The following is a 19,234-nucleotide window of genomic DNA, read 5'->3' on the forward strand; positions in this document are numbered from 1 at the left end:
TATAGTAGCAAAATAAGCATAAGTCAAAGGAAACACTGTGTGTGTATATACATGTATAATACTTTTTGTTTGCTCACATAAAATGCAATAACAAGATTTTACTCTTGATGTCTTTTCATTATTTTTTTTCTTTGGGTTGCTGTCTAACCACATCTCCATATATTTTCTTATTCAATTGCTGAATTTGCATAAAATCATAATTTAACATTTCAACAGTCAATTTTAAAGAGATAGAGGTTACCGCCCAACAATCACATCTTCAATTGTCTTTGAAGTTTATAAGTAATTATATTTTTAGTTAGGATTAACTGATACAAATTTACTCAAGTACACCATAAGTGCTGATAAAATGAAGATCAGCATATAAAAGCACTGGTTCCCTGCTTTGGGTTTGATCAAGTGCATGTAGGATTTGTGTCATAAATTAATACACCATAACCTTTCTTTTCTTTTCACATGAATTAACATTAAAAGGGATAGACAAATCTAAATTAAGAGCATTAGGATAAAGTACACGTAATTTAAATCCTTTAAAGAATTCTATTCCAGAATAGACTTTGTTTTATCATTTTGAAATTTTCATATACATATCCAAAAGAAAAAAGTGAAAGATTTAGCAATACAAGTACAATGCACTTGTGTAAAATACTAGGTAATGCCTTATTTGTTTACAGGATTTTTATTATATTTACTGATTAGAACTGATAAAAGTCACAAATGTCAAATTAATTAGAATTTTCCAATTTGTTAATAGCAATTTGTAGATTCCCCGCCAACATCAAATGTAAACATGAGCTCTTAAAATCCAAATACAGAAGAATAGTCAACACTATGAAAAATGCAATGTCCTTTAAAACAGACATTAAAAAATGTGTTGTTTTAATTCCATCAAGCTCAAAAACAGCCTGTAATGAACAATTTTTTAAAGTCTGATGCTCTTTGCAAATAAGATCAAAGCCAGCATTGTAACTAACTCTTAATGATGTTAGTATAGCTTCAAGCCTTTTGGTTTTCCCAATTAAAACAACACTGATCAAAATTCAAAGAGAACAAATTAGACAAACAGGACTATAAATTACAGTTGTATGTCAGTGTATATATGTATATTTTGTTTTCAATTATGTTTTATAATGACAATTCTTTATTGTTTGTAGAAGTGCCAATTTGGATTTAAATGAATCTGAAATGTTTCATAAAAATATGCACTGAAGTTACTTTATCGAATTATGTCAACTTTAGACAGAAAAAAACCTTTCATGAAGTTTCTAATGATGCAGACTTGATTGAATATTATCTAGAAACAGCATTTTTTGTACATTGTAAAGAAATGAAATTGAACATTGAGTTTGTCTTTGGTTGTCACATGACTGTCACATGATCAGTAGAGGTAAAACAGTCTTTTAACAAACAGGCAGTCTGAACAATATGTCCAGTGGTCTAGAACATTTGAATTGTGAATAAATTCCACAGAGATAATCAGAGACCTGTCATCAATTATCAAATTTCTTAATCTTAAAAAGGCATTAACATGTAACTTAAGACAACTCTGACTTACATATGTAGATAGACATATGAATATGTGAGCACTACCTTGTTCATCCCTGGTTTCTTAAGGAATCTGTTTATCTCATATTTAAGTTTTCTGTGAGAATACAAGTAGATGTGGCGTAGGTACATACATCAATGAGAAATGAGGAGGCAACACAAGACACAGTTAAACCAAGAAAACAATGAGTTTTGTTCTGTGGACTCTTTGTTCCGTTTGTCTTGTGGCCATGGTGATTTATAGTTACAGTCCCTTTGGAACCTTTATATCACCTCAACCATCAAAAATACAAGAAACATTCCAAAGGGCAAAATATTGTCAAGACAGCTTGACATGACAGACACATTCACACTGAAAATTACAAAAAAGAATTCATTGCACTAAAAACGGACAGGTCAAAATATGCAATAGAGTCTGAAACTTTACCAAGTCTGATCAACTATAAGTCTTGAGATTAAGAGATGCCCAATGGTGATTTTATTTAATGTTGTTTCTTTTTCAGAACTGCTCTTTTAGAAGTTCAATGACCTGCCTGGTGCAAGAACAAAGTCTATATCCAGACAGTGAAAAATCATTACATTCAATCATATGATTTTAATGACAAATCAACCCAACAGGTGTTTACTGGTTTATTTTTGAAATACTGGCATTTTATCAGCAACAGTGATAAGAGATGATCTAAACTGTGAAAAGTTCTGCTTAAATTAAAATCTACAAACTGCAATTGCATTTTGTACGATTAGATAACATGTAAATATTACTAGAGTTGATTTCCAAGTATCCTTAAGTGACATATTCAAAAGGAGGAATTTAGGAGTTAATGGACCATACTTTCTTAAGGGCAGACCACAAAGCAATACCTATAAAACTTAAAGACAGAGCATCATTTGTGTAACATGGACCCAATCAAAAACAAGGGGTACACCACTCAGGTGCTCTGGATTAGTCATCAAATCCTGCTCTACTAGCGGCACCCATCCTGATACTCCTGTTAAACTGAATCCATTGATGAATCAAATCCAGTGATGAGCTATCTCATGATAGCAGCTTATTAAATGTCTCTCCATGTCCCTTTTCCCTATTACATTGTCAAATTTACAAATCATTGGTACTCTTACTTTTTCTAACCTTAATATAAGATTGAATATGAAGGTTGAATTGAAAACAGACTTAATTCATGTCAACAGAACACTTATGTCTTCACAAAGTTAACATTGTATAAAAGACTACTCGAAATTCAATGTACTAACAAAATTAGTATGGTTAATTTTAAAAATTTAATAAAAACAAAATGTTGGCAAAACAATGAAAGTAACAAGTGGTTACTTATCAATACTTAAAAATCATTTAGGATGAATCAATGAATGGTCATTAAGCTGAATGGATAAAATACAAGACCTTGTTCATGCACTTCGATAGATACAAGTATTATAAAATAAACCAGGCATCAACAAACATACATCATTAACAAAACTTTAAAGCTATCTCCATTGTAAGATTCAAAAACTTCTATACAAATCAGTCCTTTCTGATTCTAATTTTCTTAAAAAAAATAATTTTTCAACATTCACATAACATTTTTCAAATGGATTCTAAATTTGTGAGGAGATAAAACTTTCCATTATTAATCTTGTATTAATAAGCCTAATTCTTCATCCATGTCTATACAATCAAAATGTTGTGTAGGCTACAAAAGCCTAATTATTCATCCTTTATGCAATATCACTATCTAGAACAAGTATCTCTCAGTAAAAAATTAGTTGTTTCACCTATCTAAATTAGAAATCTATAATTTATGGTAATTGTATAAAAACTGTATTTTGCACCTGGTTCTATACTTCAAAAGATGAATTGGAAAATAAAACTTCACTTGAAGAGTACATTCAAATACTTCACGTCTCCTTGGTCTCCTTGTCTATGTTTCGTAAGACAACAACCATTTGATTATCTAAGGAAAGCGAGAGATATATGTTTACATTTTGGACAAAAAATGCAAGCCAGCACAATTTGTGTTGGTCAACAAGGGTAAAGACATAGTCCATGTCATGCTAAAGAAAGCCAAAAAATCATTTGAATAAAGAAATGAGATAACAAAATAGGAGGTACAAAATACACCCTGTGAGTAAGGTTCAGTGAAAGTTTCTCAAAATTCTGACTATTCTGTCAAAACAGTTGAGGAGCAGAGTTGGGCAGAAGGATGAACTGACGGACACCCACATCACTTATAATACCGCCCACTTCAGCAGATCAGACAAGTGATAAAGTATACATCAAATTTGTTGACACTAGAAGAAGTTATGAAACAAACAAAAATAAAGTAGAAAGTCTTATAACAACAACACTGGAGGGACTGCTGCAGAAAATTTATTGATCGACATGTTTCGGTGCCTAGGGCCAGTGTTGTTGTTATAAGACTTTCTACATTATTGTGTTTCATCATAACGACCCTGCATACCCGAGGTATCCACTTCAGGGACTCTAACTCACTACAGACTCACCAGGCGTTGGTTCACTTTCGTTTGTAAACAAAAATAAAGATAAATTGTGCATATTATATTATTTCATTTAAGAATGTGAAAAGTATTTCCTGTGGGTAAAAAAAAGTGACGATTTTTTTTTCCCTCTCTTTCATAACCCCAAAAAGTAGGTTAATTTCAATTTAGGATTCATCATTATCCAAAGCCAGTTGATACTGATGACATTTAAGCATTAACACCTATGTAAATCCTATATACATCAGCTGTCCAACTAAATCTATCCATCAACACCTTACAACTAAAAATCAATGGATTCCCGGAGAAAACATGTGAAAAACAAAAAAGATAGCAATTATTAGTAATGTCTTATCGTTTGTAATATGTCAGGCATTGTTATAGATGGATTCAGAATAAATTCAATATAGAAAAGGTTTTTATCATTAGATCTCCCGACATTTTCTGCTCCACTGATCGACAGGATTTTATTCCTCCTGATTTCCTTTATAACGCTCTTATCACAAGTTAACTCAGTCGACAACCTTTATAAATTTTTAAAAGCAAAGACTCTATATCAGAATCCAATGAAATTTAAATCATTTTTTGATGTCAATAAGTATTGAAAGGTTATAAATAATACTTTAATGGTACACTTTAATTTTTATATTAATAACTACCTTATTCTTTTTGTAAAAGGATTTTATGCAATTAAATCAGAATTTCACAATAGGGACAATAAAGGAGACTTGGCTGTCAACTAACCTATTTTCTTGATAAATCATATTTTATGAGAATGTTTCAATTATGTTTGAATTATACAAAAGGCCATTCCAAAATTTAGAAAATTAAAAGGAAGATAATCTTCAACTACTGTGCAACAACACCAATGAGTTATTGTCCGAAAACTGGAAAATCCCCCTTTTTTTTATGAATAAAACCCTGTAACTTGGAAACATGAAATCTAAAATTTATAAAAATCAAAAGGGAGCTCATGTCAATATATATAAACAATTAACCAAAATTTTTTGCAAGTTGGTGAAAGCTTTCTTGAGTTATTGTCAGAAAACTGGAAAATCCCCCTTTTTTAATGAATAAAACCCCAAAACTCGGAAACAGTAAATCTGAAATTTATAAAAAACGAAAGGGAGCTCACGTCAATAGATATAAACAATTCAATAAAGTTTCATGCATATTGGTTAAAGCGTTTTTGAGTTAATGTCCGACATGTTGACAACTGACGGACAGATGGACAATGGTATACCATAATATGTCCCGTAAACAGGCGTATCATAACTGATAAATGTTAAAGATTTTTTTCTACTGTAGAAATGTTAAGGTCTAACAACAAAGTCAAACAAACAATAGAAGGTTTGGGACTTATAAACAACAATAAAAACAACAACAAAATCAACAAAAAGAAAAACATTTTCATCCATTTCTTGTTCTGACAATGTAAAGTACTCCCAATGCTGATATATATGTCATGTACGTCTGTTTAAAAGGTTTGCTGACTAAACATAAGGAAAAAACACCTAAATGGTGTTAAGTATATCTACTACAAAGGTATTATAAGTACTTCTAAGTACTTGTAACTAATAATGTTATTTGACTTAGAGTGAAAAAACAACACAAAATGTACCCCCTCATGACCATATCACATGTTGAAGTGTGTTATGACAATAACCTGTGATTGATTCACTTGTCGTCTGTCACTCATTAAAATGTCAATAGCAGGTATATATGCAGAGATCACTTATCAGGTGTAAATCCTTGGCAGTTATGACAATTTCAAATCTACTGTGGACTCATCTAATTTCATTGGTACCAATTTTTCTTAGATTGAGGAAAAATTGTATTTTTCGTGGATATTTGATTTTTTATGGAAATGCCAAAGTCTGTATAATATAATCCTACAGAAAAATAATACTTTGCTGAACATTTAACTTAGTTCTGTGTATTTGTATACGAGAAGGACTAAACACATAAAAGTTTATTCCATGATGCTGCTTCTGGTGCATGGTAAACAAACACTGAACATTATGGTTTATATAGTCATCATGGTCATGTGATATTTCATATTTAAGGGCCTCTGATCTCTTCCTGGAGAACATAAGTATTACTACAAGTTGACCATATCACATTTAGTCATTTCCAGTCAAATGATGTAGCAAAAGAACTTCAGGAAAAATATGGCAATGGTTCAATTCTTATCTATACAGATCTGAATAATTTACCTTTTTGTCTGTCATAACAAACAGATAATTCTCTGCCATATCAAACACCATGTCTTCATGGATCCTAGCTCCGTTTTCAATCTCACGATCTTCATACATGTGGGCTAGTTCTTGAGATTCAATGGCCACCTGAAATATCATACTAAGTGTTAAATTTTAAAAAGCAATGTAAAGCATGTTTGATTGATTGTTGGTGATTAATGACAGTTTCAGCACATTTGATATATTATGATGGCCAGATTTGATTGGTGGAGGAAGCCAAAGTATCCAGAGAAACCACCGACCTTCAGCAGGAAAACTGGCAATCGTAGTCAATAAATGTTGAGGTTGAGCACACCATGCCATAAGCAACTCACAATCTCAAGTGTTGACAGGCTAGTGAACAGTAACATTTTCCAACTTGCCACGTTAGGGGCATAGCTCATAATTTATAAGCCTGGGGTACTGGTCCCCTGCTAATCCTTTTCCCTATATGATTGCAAAACACAAATTCACATGTAGCTTCATTTTTACATCGCTGAAAACAAAGTGCAAAGTAAGATAGTTATGTTTCCTGTATTTTACCTTTCATGTTTATGGCGTTAACTTAGCAACTCATGTGTGGGCTTCGCCATTGTAAAAAAATTATGTTAGTCAACATATTAGTAAACTATTGACAAAGACATTTTATGTACAAAATGTCTATTTCATGTATTTAACCACAGAAATTTGGGGAGAATTGTCTGATAAATTTTGAACAAATTTCATTGGTTACATAATAAACACAGTGAAAGATACAAGTTCTTTAGCTAATAAATATGTACATAAATATTCTATTTTGACCAGAAGTTTGACACAATACATTGTAATTTGTAAAGTAATGTTAACATGTATCATAAATGATTTCTCTGAAAAAAATAATTAATTTTACATTTTCTGACAATTAACATATTGTTTAAAAATAAAATAAATGTTAGTTTTATAAGTCCCAACAGATGTCTTTTTATCAAGAATAGCTACAATACTATTTTTTTTAAGTTCTAGTTTTCTCATTTGAATTGTTTCACATTTTGTTATCTCAGGGCCTAATATAAGAAGTTGATCACTGTTGTAAGTAGTATATGTGTATGCTACATGTACATGTAGTTGTTTAAATGCATGTCCTTATTTTTTGGCAGATGGTTTTCACATTGGCAATCATACCACTTTCATACTATCCCTATTTTCAAATTATTTTTTCAGATTTGAGTAGAAATAAGATTGCTATGCATTGTAAATATGGAATTATGAAAAACTGCACTAAACACGTGCAAAGATACATTTTGCTGGGAATTTTCCTATCATACTTATTTGTCAACCATTTGGTCCAAAATCTAGTCAGTACAGAATTTAGGACAAAGTCACAGCACAAAAAGTAACAGTTTATAATCTACTGTCATTTTTGTAATTTTCTGAGATTGATTGTCAAAATGTTAATATTTGGTCTCACTCACCATCAGACATTTTTCGAAACTGTCTCATATTTTTTAACAAAGCAGATCTCTCTGTTCATCAATTAGATGCTCTTCCCTATAACTCAACTCATATTTATATGATATCTAATTCTTATTTAGTTAAGAATAAAAAGAAATGAAGGGTAAATCAATGAGACAGATTGTAGATGTCTTTATACAGTCTGTTACTGTACAGTATATGTCCTGTTCAAAATCAGCAAAAGTCTAGACAAATTCAAGAGAGACTTTCCAAAATCTGCCATCAATGCCAAATTCCCTAAAGGACAGAAACAAATACAAAGATATAAGCACTGATGAGGTTTCTGATTTGTTATCAGCAAATAAAAAAACATGAAGTTGGGTTAAACTAAATTAGAACTCAATCCTCCCCTTTTTGTACTTTAAATTATCTCTATTCAAGCAATAACCAACTTTTTCTAAATATAATAAATGCACCAGACTTAAATTGCTTGCAGCAGTTGTTTCAGAAACAAACAATAAAATTGGTCTAAAAAAATCTACTACAAGCTGTTTCTCATTATAAAACATTGTATATAAATGGCCTTGTATTAATCCTCTATCAATCTATTTGATTGGTTGACTGTCCCCTGAGGCCCACATGTCAATTCTAAGATGCTTTAGTGTAATTACAAGGCCCTAACTTAAACAAATACTTAGATACACTACATAGATAAGAGATAAAAATCATATCAAACCTGCTATTAATGTTCCATCTAAAAAACATCTGAGGGTAGTTATTGACCCATTCAGTTACTTTTTAATTATAAACACTGTATTTATGAAATGTATGCAATCTTGTGGGATTTTTTTCAGATTTTGTACAAACACTAGCAACAGGTTTAAAGCAAATTACTGGAATTCCAATCTTTGATATGAATACATTTACATCAACAAGAGCTCTAGATAGAAACATAAGTATGTAATGTTTGGTAAAATGCAATATTTATCACAATAATATTGTGTTTTTGCCTGAGTTCACAGTGGGGTGTATACACTGTAGAAATCTTTCTGAAGAAGGTCAATGCACACATCATACCTCTAGCCAGGGGGTGGTTCATACAAAAATACTATTAAAGACTAGATTTACATTGAAGTTTGACTAATAATAAAGTCAGAGCGTCATGACCCCAAATAACCCCCCTCAGAGACATGTAATTTATCTTTGAGAGGGCTGAGGTCTTATTCTGCTATGAAAATATGATGTTGAATATCAGAAACTGTGTATTCATATGCTAAAGTTATTACTTTTATCATGACAAACAAACTGAGCCAACTTTCTGATGATACATTCCAAACACTCAACTTTCATTTCGGTCATTTTGAGTTGACTGCAATATTTTTAATTGCTGCAGCATGTAAATCAATCTAAAGATGACAGGTTAAAGGTCGTTTTAATGGTGGCAAGACGTACTTTGATACTACTTCACAGTTTTGAAATGATAAAGCTGTGATGTGGTGTAGTAAAAAATCTAAGTGTTCCCAACTTTCTACCAGAATTTCTTCGGTTATACATTCAAGCTTAAAACCAATGTTTGGAGGGCCAAAAATTACTTTAAATCATTGATAGTACATCAATATTAAGAGATTTTTTAGGTAAATTTTGAATGGTGAAATAAGGTGTGTTAGCAGGTAAACACACAGGTAGGTCATGTTTGTATACACTTCAAAGTTCATCGAAGCACTTCAGGTCAATGTCTGAACTATATGAATAGCTTTATAAAAAATCCTCTCAGCGTGTCACTGGTTTGTAAGGCTATAATATTTGGGCTTTTGTTCCTTTGGCCCACAATACAGACTGTGTCACTTTATATCAATGATTTAACTATACAATATTTTTAGTATGCTGTAAAAATGGCTTTAAATTACTAAAGTACAATTTATGTTGATGCACTAGATTTAGTTTTCACAATGTGCACATGGTTCTGAAGGAAGTTAAAAACGAACAGTATAAAAAAAAGGTTTAAGTCTGTTTTGCTATATAAATTTTATGAGATTTTTTACAGTTCTGAAAAAATAGGGGAAGGTCTCATTAAAGCAGGGGTCTAGGGTTTAAAATATCAGAAATTAGGAGAAAAACTAATAGTAATCTCTTCCATTTCAGCTTTAGCAGTTGTTTTGAACTTAACACATTTACAAATAGTAATAAAAAAATTTAATCTTCATATTTTCCTTTGAATCATAATCACTTACATATAATTATTCATTGCTTCATTTTTTCAAATAAATTCAAACTGAATGTCCCATAAATTATTCAAAAAATAGAAATCTGTTCACTAAACTTAATTAAACAGTTTTGCATGAAAAATTTTGTATGTAACTGTCCCTAATGATCCCGGAATGTCTATGTTGATAACAAAACTGGTAAAACGGATGATATCATTTTATTACTGAAATTATACATATGAATATTCCATGGTTGAGTAAATTTCTATTGGTGAACAGAAATACATGTATAGATAATCAAGCGTTGTTTGTATGAATTCTTAATTGTGTCAAGGCTTCCTAGATCTGATCTAGATCTATTCTTATCACATTTACATCATCTTTAAGTACAAGGAATCTTTTCTTTGAGAGGAAGACTGCAAAACATACATGTACTTTTCATTTTTGCGCCTGTCCCAAGTCAGGAGCGTCTGGCCTTTGTTAGTCTTGTACTTTGTATGTTTTTTAATTTTAGTTCATTTATATGTTTTGGAGTTTAGTGTGACGTCCATTTTCACTGAACTAGTACACAATTTTATTTAGGGGCCAGCTGATGACCACCTCCGGGTGCAGGATTTTCTCACTGCGTTGAAGACCCATTGGTGGCCTTCGGCTGTTGTCTGCTCTTTGGTCGGGTTGTTGTCTCTTGGACATATTCCCCATTTCCATTCTCAATTTTATTTTCAGAAGGTTTACCTTACCAGTCATTCCTTGAAGGTCCAGCAGCAATGAATTGCAAATGTACTTTTGAACCTTAAGTATTAAAGGTAAACTTTTGGTGCATAATTTAAAAGACTAGTTAACTTATCAAGTCTGAATTTATAAAAAAGTATGTGCTACTATAAGATCATAGGCATCATACTCAGAGGTTCAAAATGGTTTAACTAAACTTAGATTCACTGCTTTACATACTTTATTTGACCATTTTAACCCATAAACACAGCATGCATCATTTTAACATTAGGAAATATATATGGGATACAACAAATAAACTTTGGTAGATTGACTGATCGATTGTTGTTTGCTTAACATCCAGTGCAAAAGGTTTCATGCATATTCATAACGAAACTAAAGTAGATGAAATCTAATATAAGGAGATAATGGGTATCAATGAAACAGCAACCTGACAACACAAAAAATCAAAGTTAGACCTCTGACAACAAACAAGTAGTAGTGGTCACCTGAAAATAAAATAAACTGTTACACAGTGATATGTCTCGCCTATTTGTTATTTTGATAATGCAAATGTTAAAATTAAAATAGCAATACTTTAACATGTAAGTTATGCAAATATTCAAAGTCAATGAACCATGACTGAAGGTACAGGGCTAAACAATCTCCATGGAAATGAGATGTGCCAATGCTAATACAACTGCAAACCAAATACCATTGACTTTTTATAAGTCGTTCCCTTTAAACAAACCTAAACACAAACATTAACTTGTAAACTATGTAAAAGTCAGTGAACCATAATAAGGGGGTGGGGTTATATAATCTCCATGGAAATGAAACTTGCAAATGCCAATACATTTGCATACCAAATATCATTCACTTACCATTAGTGGTTCATCTTAAACTGACCTAATCACAAACTAATACATGAAAACTAAGCAGTTTCAAAGTCAATAGACCTTGACTGAGGGGCGGGGCCAAATAATCTCCATGGTAATAAGATGTGCCAACGCTAATACAACTGCATACCAAATATCATTGACCTACCACTAGTGGTTCACCATGAACTAGACCTAATCACAAACTAATACATTGCTGACGCTGCCAACACCGTCGCCGGAAACAGCGTACCTATGTCTGGCATTTTGACTCCTTCAAGGCGAGACAAAAACAAAGGATATGCTTCTTAACTACAGTGAATGACAATTCTAAACGAACTTGTAAATGCTTAATACACGGTTGTTTGTTTGTTGGTGTTTAACACAACTTTCAGTGAGAAACTTTCAATGGCAGCAAGTTTTTATTGGTGTACAAAGCCATAGTACATGAAGAGAACCACAAACCATCTGCAGGAAAGTTGCAGTCCTTATCAATTAAGTTCAGAATTGACCACACCTTGCCATAAACAAGGTTAGAACTCACAACATCAGCTAAACTAAGAGGTGACTGAAGATCTGACGTCAACATCAATTTCCTATGTTTACATTTTTCTTACCTTTATAATATGTCCATTTTGTGTTCCAATAAAGGCTATTGTGTAATCGTGTGTAACAGCAACTGTTATTGCTGACACCTTTGTTTTCAGTGTTAGCGCTGCTCTCGCTGATATTGGGTCTAACCCATCAATGGGGTGATTGATATCCAGTTCTCTGCAATAATTCAAATCTATCCTGTCTATAAAACCCTGTAATGCAGATTAGAAAATTATGGATAAGTTCAATAAAAAGTCAAAACATGCAGTGCCTACTTTATATATATTTCAATATCACATCCATGTTTATGCTTTAATGGACTATAAATTTAACAATAACGTTTGATGATGATGAACTGGACTTTAAAATTTCCAGTTCTGTGGATTCATTCTTAAGATTTTTTGTTTATCCGAAACTCTTTCTAGAACGGATTTCTCATTTAACTTTTTAGTCTAGTGGATAGATCAGTTTTCAGCTTCATGTACATGTATTCCAATTTAACTTGTTTATAACATATATACTTACAGAAGTGAAAATGCTATTATTTGTATTCATAAGTTACAATAAAATACACTGCATTTAGCAGCATACATGGCATAGCCACAAATATCAATGAACCTAACAGCATTCAGAATTAAGAGTATGGCATATATCCTGATGGTCTTGTTTACATCTTACTTATATGTTATTTACCTAGACACTTTTTAAGAACCTTCAACTGACTAAAAAAGGCAAAGTACTAATTTTTCTTTGTTCAAAAGGAAATAAAAGTCTTTTCTGAACTGTGACTATACCAGTTTTTTAAGACAGTTGAAAGGTAGTTGATAACACAAAATTTTGAAAAGAAAAGTAAAAGTGACCTACTGGTATAACTTTTGGGACTAAAATTTTTTGGCCAATTTCATGTTTTTTTTAAAAGAAGGTTCAATTAAGAAAATCCACTTTCAAGAAGTCTGCCTTTCAAATATTGTTACTATTGTTGCCTTAGTATGTAGGAGACATCTGTATTTTGCAAAGTACATGTATATATAGTTACATTGTATATATCCTACACGTTGATCACAGTTTTCTTCTGAGGGTGTTATAGCACCATGGTAAAATTATCATGAGTGCGGTGCTTTAATTTTGGGGGAATGGTGTTATTTCAAAATCCCATGGTGCTATATATGAAAATATTGGGGAGAACACTGAATCAGGTTCTGAAAATGTAATGTGATATATTTATTGCTTACTTTTGCTTTCTGGCACGGTTCTCTCCCTACGATGTGATCTGGTCCGGTATTTCCAACTCCATCAAAACAATTTCGAACATTTTTTGTAAATATCGTCTTGATTGTTTCTAATTGGTATATGCAGACAGCCGTATCATTCAATGCATCTGTTGAACCTGCTTTGCCTATAGAAAATGTAGCGAAGAGAACATCCTTTGACATATTTATGCCCAGAGCTTCCGCCAACAATTTCCCCGGTTTAGCTTTGCGAGCGGCCTGCAGTAAATTATATTTAGCTCCATTATGTTCACAGACCAGTTCAACCTCTGTATAAGAATAAAAACTTTTATCATTTTGACAGACACGAATTAACTTTGTGATGTATTTTTCTGCCGCAGTACTGGCTCTCTGTACCGTAGCCATATAACTGAAAGAATCTGATGAAAAACCGTAAATGTAATTCACAAAAAAGGTAGAGCGATGATATCCATCAATGAATTTTGAAGTGCTGACAAAAGGACCTTTATGGGCTAAATCAAACGTGTTAACATTCCTACTACAAAATGCTGGAATATCGTCTCTTACAAGTTTTGAGCCAGAAGTTGTATACGTTGTTCCAACATACATAACGTTTGGTTGTACAATCTGACCATCCTCTGTTGGACCAGGTGCTATGAAAGCAACAGTAGTTGCTGTCGCATTATTTGCAACTATGTACTTATTTCTGGAAGAGTCATTATCAAATTTAGTAATGTCTGACAAATGGTACTTTTTACATGAACCTTGGAAGAGACTAGAACAAGCGATAAGCCGTTTTCCTCTGTCGTCAATCATGAGAGCTTTGCTGTAATTATCGGTCATCTTTTTGGCTTTACACAAGTTTAATTCGTGTGGAAGACATTCTGGATCATCTAGTCTTGGTCCAGTTCCGATGGACTGTAACACTGTAAAATTTTCATTTAATTGTATAATTTTATTGACTCCAGCAACATAAATATAGCCTGTAGCTTTATCTTTGATCATGTGTCGGAAAGCTTCTTTCGAGTTAGGATTTGGATATGTATTTTTAATGAAAGTCAATTCTGCAGCAACAAAAACTACAAGTTGTAATGTCACCAGTAAAATCTTCATTTTCATCTTCCCTTTTTCAAGTCTAAAATTAAAAAAAAGATATATTAAAAGCTTATATATCAATATATAAAAGATAAATTAGGCAACAATAATGTTAATAATATTTAACAATACATGTATATTCAATGCTTTATACCACAAGACATGTTTTGTGTACTGTCCATACAAATACTTTATTTACAAATGAACATACATGTATGTGCACTATTAAAACTCATACTCTATACAATACCATTTGTCAGACAATCTGACATGTGAATTACATGTACATGTATGACTGGCATCAAAATTTTATTTTCTTAAATAGTTCTTACAGGAGATTTACCAAATATCTTAGCACTAATGACACAACAAGACAGCCCAGAATTACATGTACATGTATGACTGGCATCAAAATTTTATTTTCTTAAATAGTTCTTACAGGAGATTTACCAAATATCTTAGCACTAATGACACAACAAGACAGCCCAGAATTACATGTACATGTATGACTGGCATCAAAATTTTATTTTCTTAAATAGTTCTTACAGGAGATTTACCAAATATCTTAGCACTAATGACACAACAAGACAGCCCAAGAGAAAAAAAGTTATCGGAACAAAATCAAAAGTTCTTTCTACAGAAAGATTGAAAGATCTATTTACAACATTTGAAATATTCTCCTAATTTGTTCTGAGTAAACGGTAAACCCACCCTAATATATGCCAGCCATGGCAGTCAACAATATTAAAGTTAGAGTCAGACTTACATGTATCTTTTCACAAGTATTGAAATGTGTTATACATGAGCAAGAGAATAGAGATATTGGTTTTTATATGCCACCTGCATTTACAAATGTATGTGTAAACTGAAAAATATCTATATAAGGATATGTTGTTGCCATGACAATTAAATCTACAATTTTGCAAGGTGCATTGTGCAAAATTTCTAATAATAGACTGATAGCCAATGTCTATAAAATCCATTTTAGGCATTGGGGTAAATACATGTATGTCTAAAACAGATGAAAGCTAAAGGTGTACAAATCTACTTATTCTGTAATCCCTCAGAGCTGTGCATTTTTTTCTGTTCATTTTTTATTGTAAAAAAAAGCTAAGACATATATGTTGAAAAGTACTCATTGTTATTGTAGGTAGCAGGAATCATTTCTACATACTTGTCAAGTTTATGAATAATGCTAGACATTTGATCAAAACCAGTAAATTTTTGTCTTACAAGTAATATGAGATTATTACTAGACTGAATGTCCAATGAAGTTTGGGGAATTTATTTCTCAGTAAAATTCTGTTTGGGCTTTTCGGTAAATAATAATTGCCCTCTGGATCTAATGTCCAGTAACCCATCAAACACCTTTGTGAACTCTGTTGACCTAGTACACACCACCACCCCCACCCCACCCAAATATAAACTTGGTGCAAAATATGTTTTCCGTAGAATCATTCTGGCGGTAATGACTGATGTTATTCTTTCTATTTTCATTTTCAGGTGTTAATAACTGGTGGTTGTTCTTACTACTTTAATTTTAACTCACTGGTGCTATTTTTAAGCTTACTACTTACATTTTAACTCACTGGTGATGTTTTAAAGCTTACTACTTTCATTTTAAGATTTCAATTGCACGTTGTCTGCTTAATTAATATCATAAGTGGCAAATATTTCATGAATATTCACCGTGGCATCAAATTAGCATGTTGTAATACATTGTGAAAGTTTGTGTTTTTTGTCTGATGTTCAGTTATTCCTCAAGGAAATTTACTGATTCCCTTAGCTTTCATCCACTAATTCAATTACCCTGACAAACATTATCTGATACAGTATAAATGTCAAAACAGATTTTTTTCTGCTTATATATTCAATTAGTCTACTATAAAGCAATGTATAGATACATTTACATGATTATGTGTGAGTATCACCAATTGCATACATTTGTAAATAACAACACATTCTGCAATATATATACACATTACAAGAAATGAAAATTCCTTTAAGATTTAAACCTGTCATAATCCAGCTAAAAATAAATCCTTGAAATTTCACTTTCGAAATTGATTACCCCATATTTGTTAAATCAGGTGTATAAATCTCAGGTAATATATGATGCAACCTGTAATAATACCTGTAAATCACAGGTAAAACAATCAGGTGTGGACACCTACCTACTCATTATAAATAATGACCATCATCAAAACTGACAAACTTGTTTGAGGTACACAAAATTTACTGCTTTTGATATTTTATTTATCTCTGTACATATATGTGTGATGTTGCCCATAAAAAAATTCCAAAAATATTTCTTTTAGTTATATATGTAGTAAAAATAAGACATGCAATTCAACTAAGTTTATAACCATTAACAAAGCTTTCTTCCTACCTACATAAAACAAACTAATATAAACCAGACCTCACTACATAGCTCAGTAGTTGTGCATTTCCAAAGCAAAGTGGACCATTGACTCAGTCAATATCATTAAACAAGAAATGGAGTTTTAAAAATGCAACGTCCAAGTGCTCAAGTTTGTACCTATGAGATTGCCACTTCTTCAAAGGCTCCTTCAATTATACCTTAACAATTTTTTTTATAAAATACAACTGAATTCTAAGTATCACATATGTACAGGCATGACAGGCCTCAAGGCTTAAAACAATTTGAAAAAAATAATAAGAATTTAATTGAAAATGCCTACCAAATATTGAGATAATATTTGTATGAAAACATAGTCACAATAAAATATTGTTAGTAAACAGAGTAGATTGTATATATTATCTATGTATGAAACCACAACTTTCATTACAAGGAAATTAATAGTACATGTATTTTACATTAAACATTTTGTTGGAAAAGAACATTTTTTTTTGTTAAAAGAATTTTATGTTAGCAACATAGACAAAAGGATGCATTTGTCTGACATGTCAGATTTTGAAGTAGAATTTTAAATTGATTAAAAAACCACCGTAACGAATTTCCACACTTGTTTTGTCATCTTTGCATACATGTACATGTCTAACAGGAAATTATCTTACATTTTATATGTTTGTAATTTCTTATTACATGTAGTCATGCAGTTTAATCTGTGCATGTTTACATGTTACCTATATTTCTCATGAAGATAATTTTACATGCTGCTTGGATGCGATGTTATCAGATGCTGTTCTGGGGATACAAGAAACTTGAGTGTAAATTAACCCCATTCCAAAGGCTTGCAATTATGTAATTTTATTTGTTAACTGTAATTATACAATAACAATATCTAATTACTGGAATTAAAGATCTATATATATATATATCTTATCTTGGGAATAAACATGTGGATTTGATTGCACAGTTTGTCAATATACAAAAACACACTTATAATGTAGAAAAGATGACTATGGATAACAAAATGGTTTAGCAAAAATAAAGTTAAAACTTAATACATGCATGCACATGTAGGTTAGAAATGTCATGAGTTGCAATTTTGATTTCAAATAAAAAAAAATGTATATTGATATTGAGAAAATATTTGAATCAGCTTACCAGATTAACTTTTGATTTAATATCAAATAGTTTGGGTTTTTTCCCTCAGTTAACATTTAACATTAAAGTCCTATTACTTAATCATTTATCCACTACATGATTTGGATATGGCTTTTTAGAAAATTCTAATGATACTTATATAAAAGCTAAGACACCTACGAAATCTGGAATTGAATTGGATTATCAGATCTTATCATAAAGTACAAACTACATGTACATGTAATCATTATTACTAATGACAAATGTGTGTTAATTATATTATTTTCATCATTGCTTTTTGATGTACATATTTTTAGCAGAAAATCATCAAGTGCATGGAAACTATCTGATATAAAATAACTGGCAAAAACTGTAAAGAATCAGTTATAAACTGATTGAGATTTCTGATTTTGGAATGGCATATAATATAAACCTGATAAATGGCACTACTGTATAAAATTGTAAGATTAGGAAAAAAAAATTCATTATAGTTATGATTTATAATGTTATTACTAATGTATTCTAGAATTGGAAAGATTTTGCTAAAAGCAAAAATAATGCTACAAAAACTTTGTGTTTTATTTTTAACATTTTACAACTTTTTGGAAATCAATTGAAAAAAAAACTGTAGTTTGTAACATGGTCTCCTATCAAAAACAAAATATATAACTCTGGAATATTTTATATAAATTTTATTTTCTGACTTAATTGAAAAGTTCACGACTTTCCAAAAAAAAATCACTTTCTTTTCAACCCTTCATAATCTTTGGCAACAATAAAAAATCATGTAAAATTTATTGTATACTTAACTGATATTGAAAGATAAACTCCTACACGTTATGTGAACATCCACATTTTATAACTTAATTATTCATTCACAGTCACATTCCTTTTGAACAGTAATAAATATCGTAATCCACTTTAAATTACCGGATGCCTTTTACCGAATTTTTTGTCAATGAACTTACCTGCCCCGCTTTTGTCGTCAATTTTTCATAAAATCCATATATAAGAAATTCATCACAGTTCGAATGTGTAACAAAGAATATCCATTTAATTACTTACCATTACTATGTATATGTGTTTACCACTACAATTCAAATAAAATAAACTTTTTAGGCTCCTGTTATTTTCGTGTTTATTTTCTTGCTCTTTATCGCACTTGCGCAGCTGTAGCGGAAGTAGCATGGTGTTCTATCGAGGTCAGTAGTCTCTTTGTTTGCTTTGTTTGTTGTTTGTAAGCAATCAGGTATATGGCGGTAACATTTAAACGTTTAATGTATAAGTTTATTGTCAAACATAAACA

The 19,234-nt window shown here is 31.4% G+C and overlaps 1 protein-coding gene across 3 annotated transcripts in view; it reads right to left on the reverse strand.

Moving 5' to 3' along the window:
- The window catches only part of LOC127700652 (plexin-A4-like), a 254,130-nt gene extending 235,007 nt beyond the window's left edge, over positions 1-19,123 (reverse strand). For 2 of the 3 annotated variants that reach the window (XR_007981679.1, XM_052204219.1), the window contains exons 1-4: positions 18,994-19,122; positions 13,326-14,457; positions 12,117-12,305; positions 6,255-6,383 (exon numbers count right to left, since the gene is read on the reverse strand). Coding sequence is in view for 2 of the 3 variants with exons in the window: in XM_052204219.1 (XP_052060179.1) it covers positions 6,255-6,383; positions 12,117-12,305; positions 13,326-14,441 (1,434 nt within the window). In the remaining variant the exon portion in view is untranslated. Of the gene's footprint in view, positions 1-6,254; positions 6,384-12,116; positions 12,306-13,325; positions 14,458-18,993 lie in introns of all 3 variants that reach the window. The other variant, XM_052204230.1, reaches the window with a different exon arrangement.
- Positions 19,124-19,234: the final 111 nt, after the last annotated feature.

This window comes from Mytilus californianus, unplaced genomic scaffold, assembly GCF_021869535.1.
Source record: "Mytilus californianus isolate M0D057914Y unplaced genomic scaffold, xbMytCali1.0.p SCAF_1, whole genome shotgun sequence".
Taxonomy (NCBI): domain Eukaryota; kingdom Metazoa; phylum Mollusca; class Bivalvia; order Mytilida; family Mytilidae; genus Mytilus; species Mytilus californianus.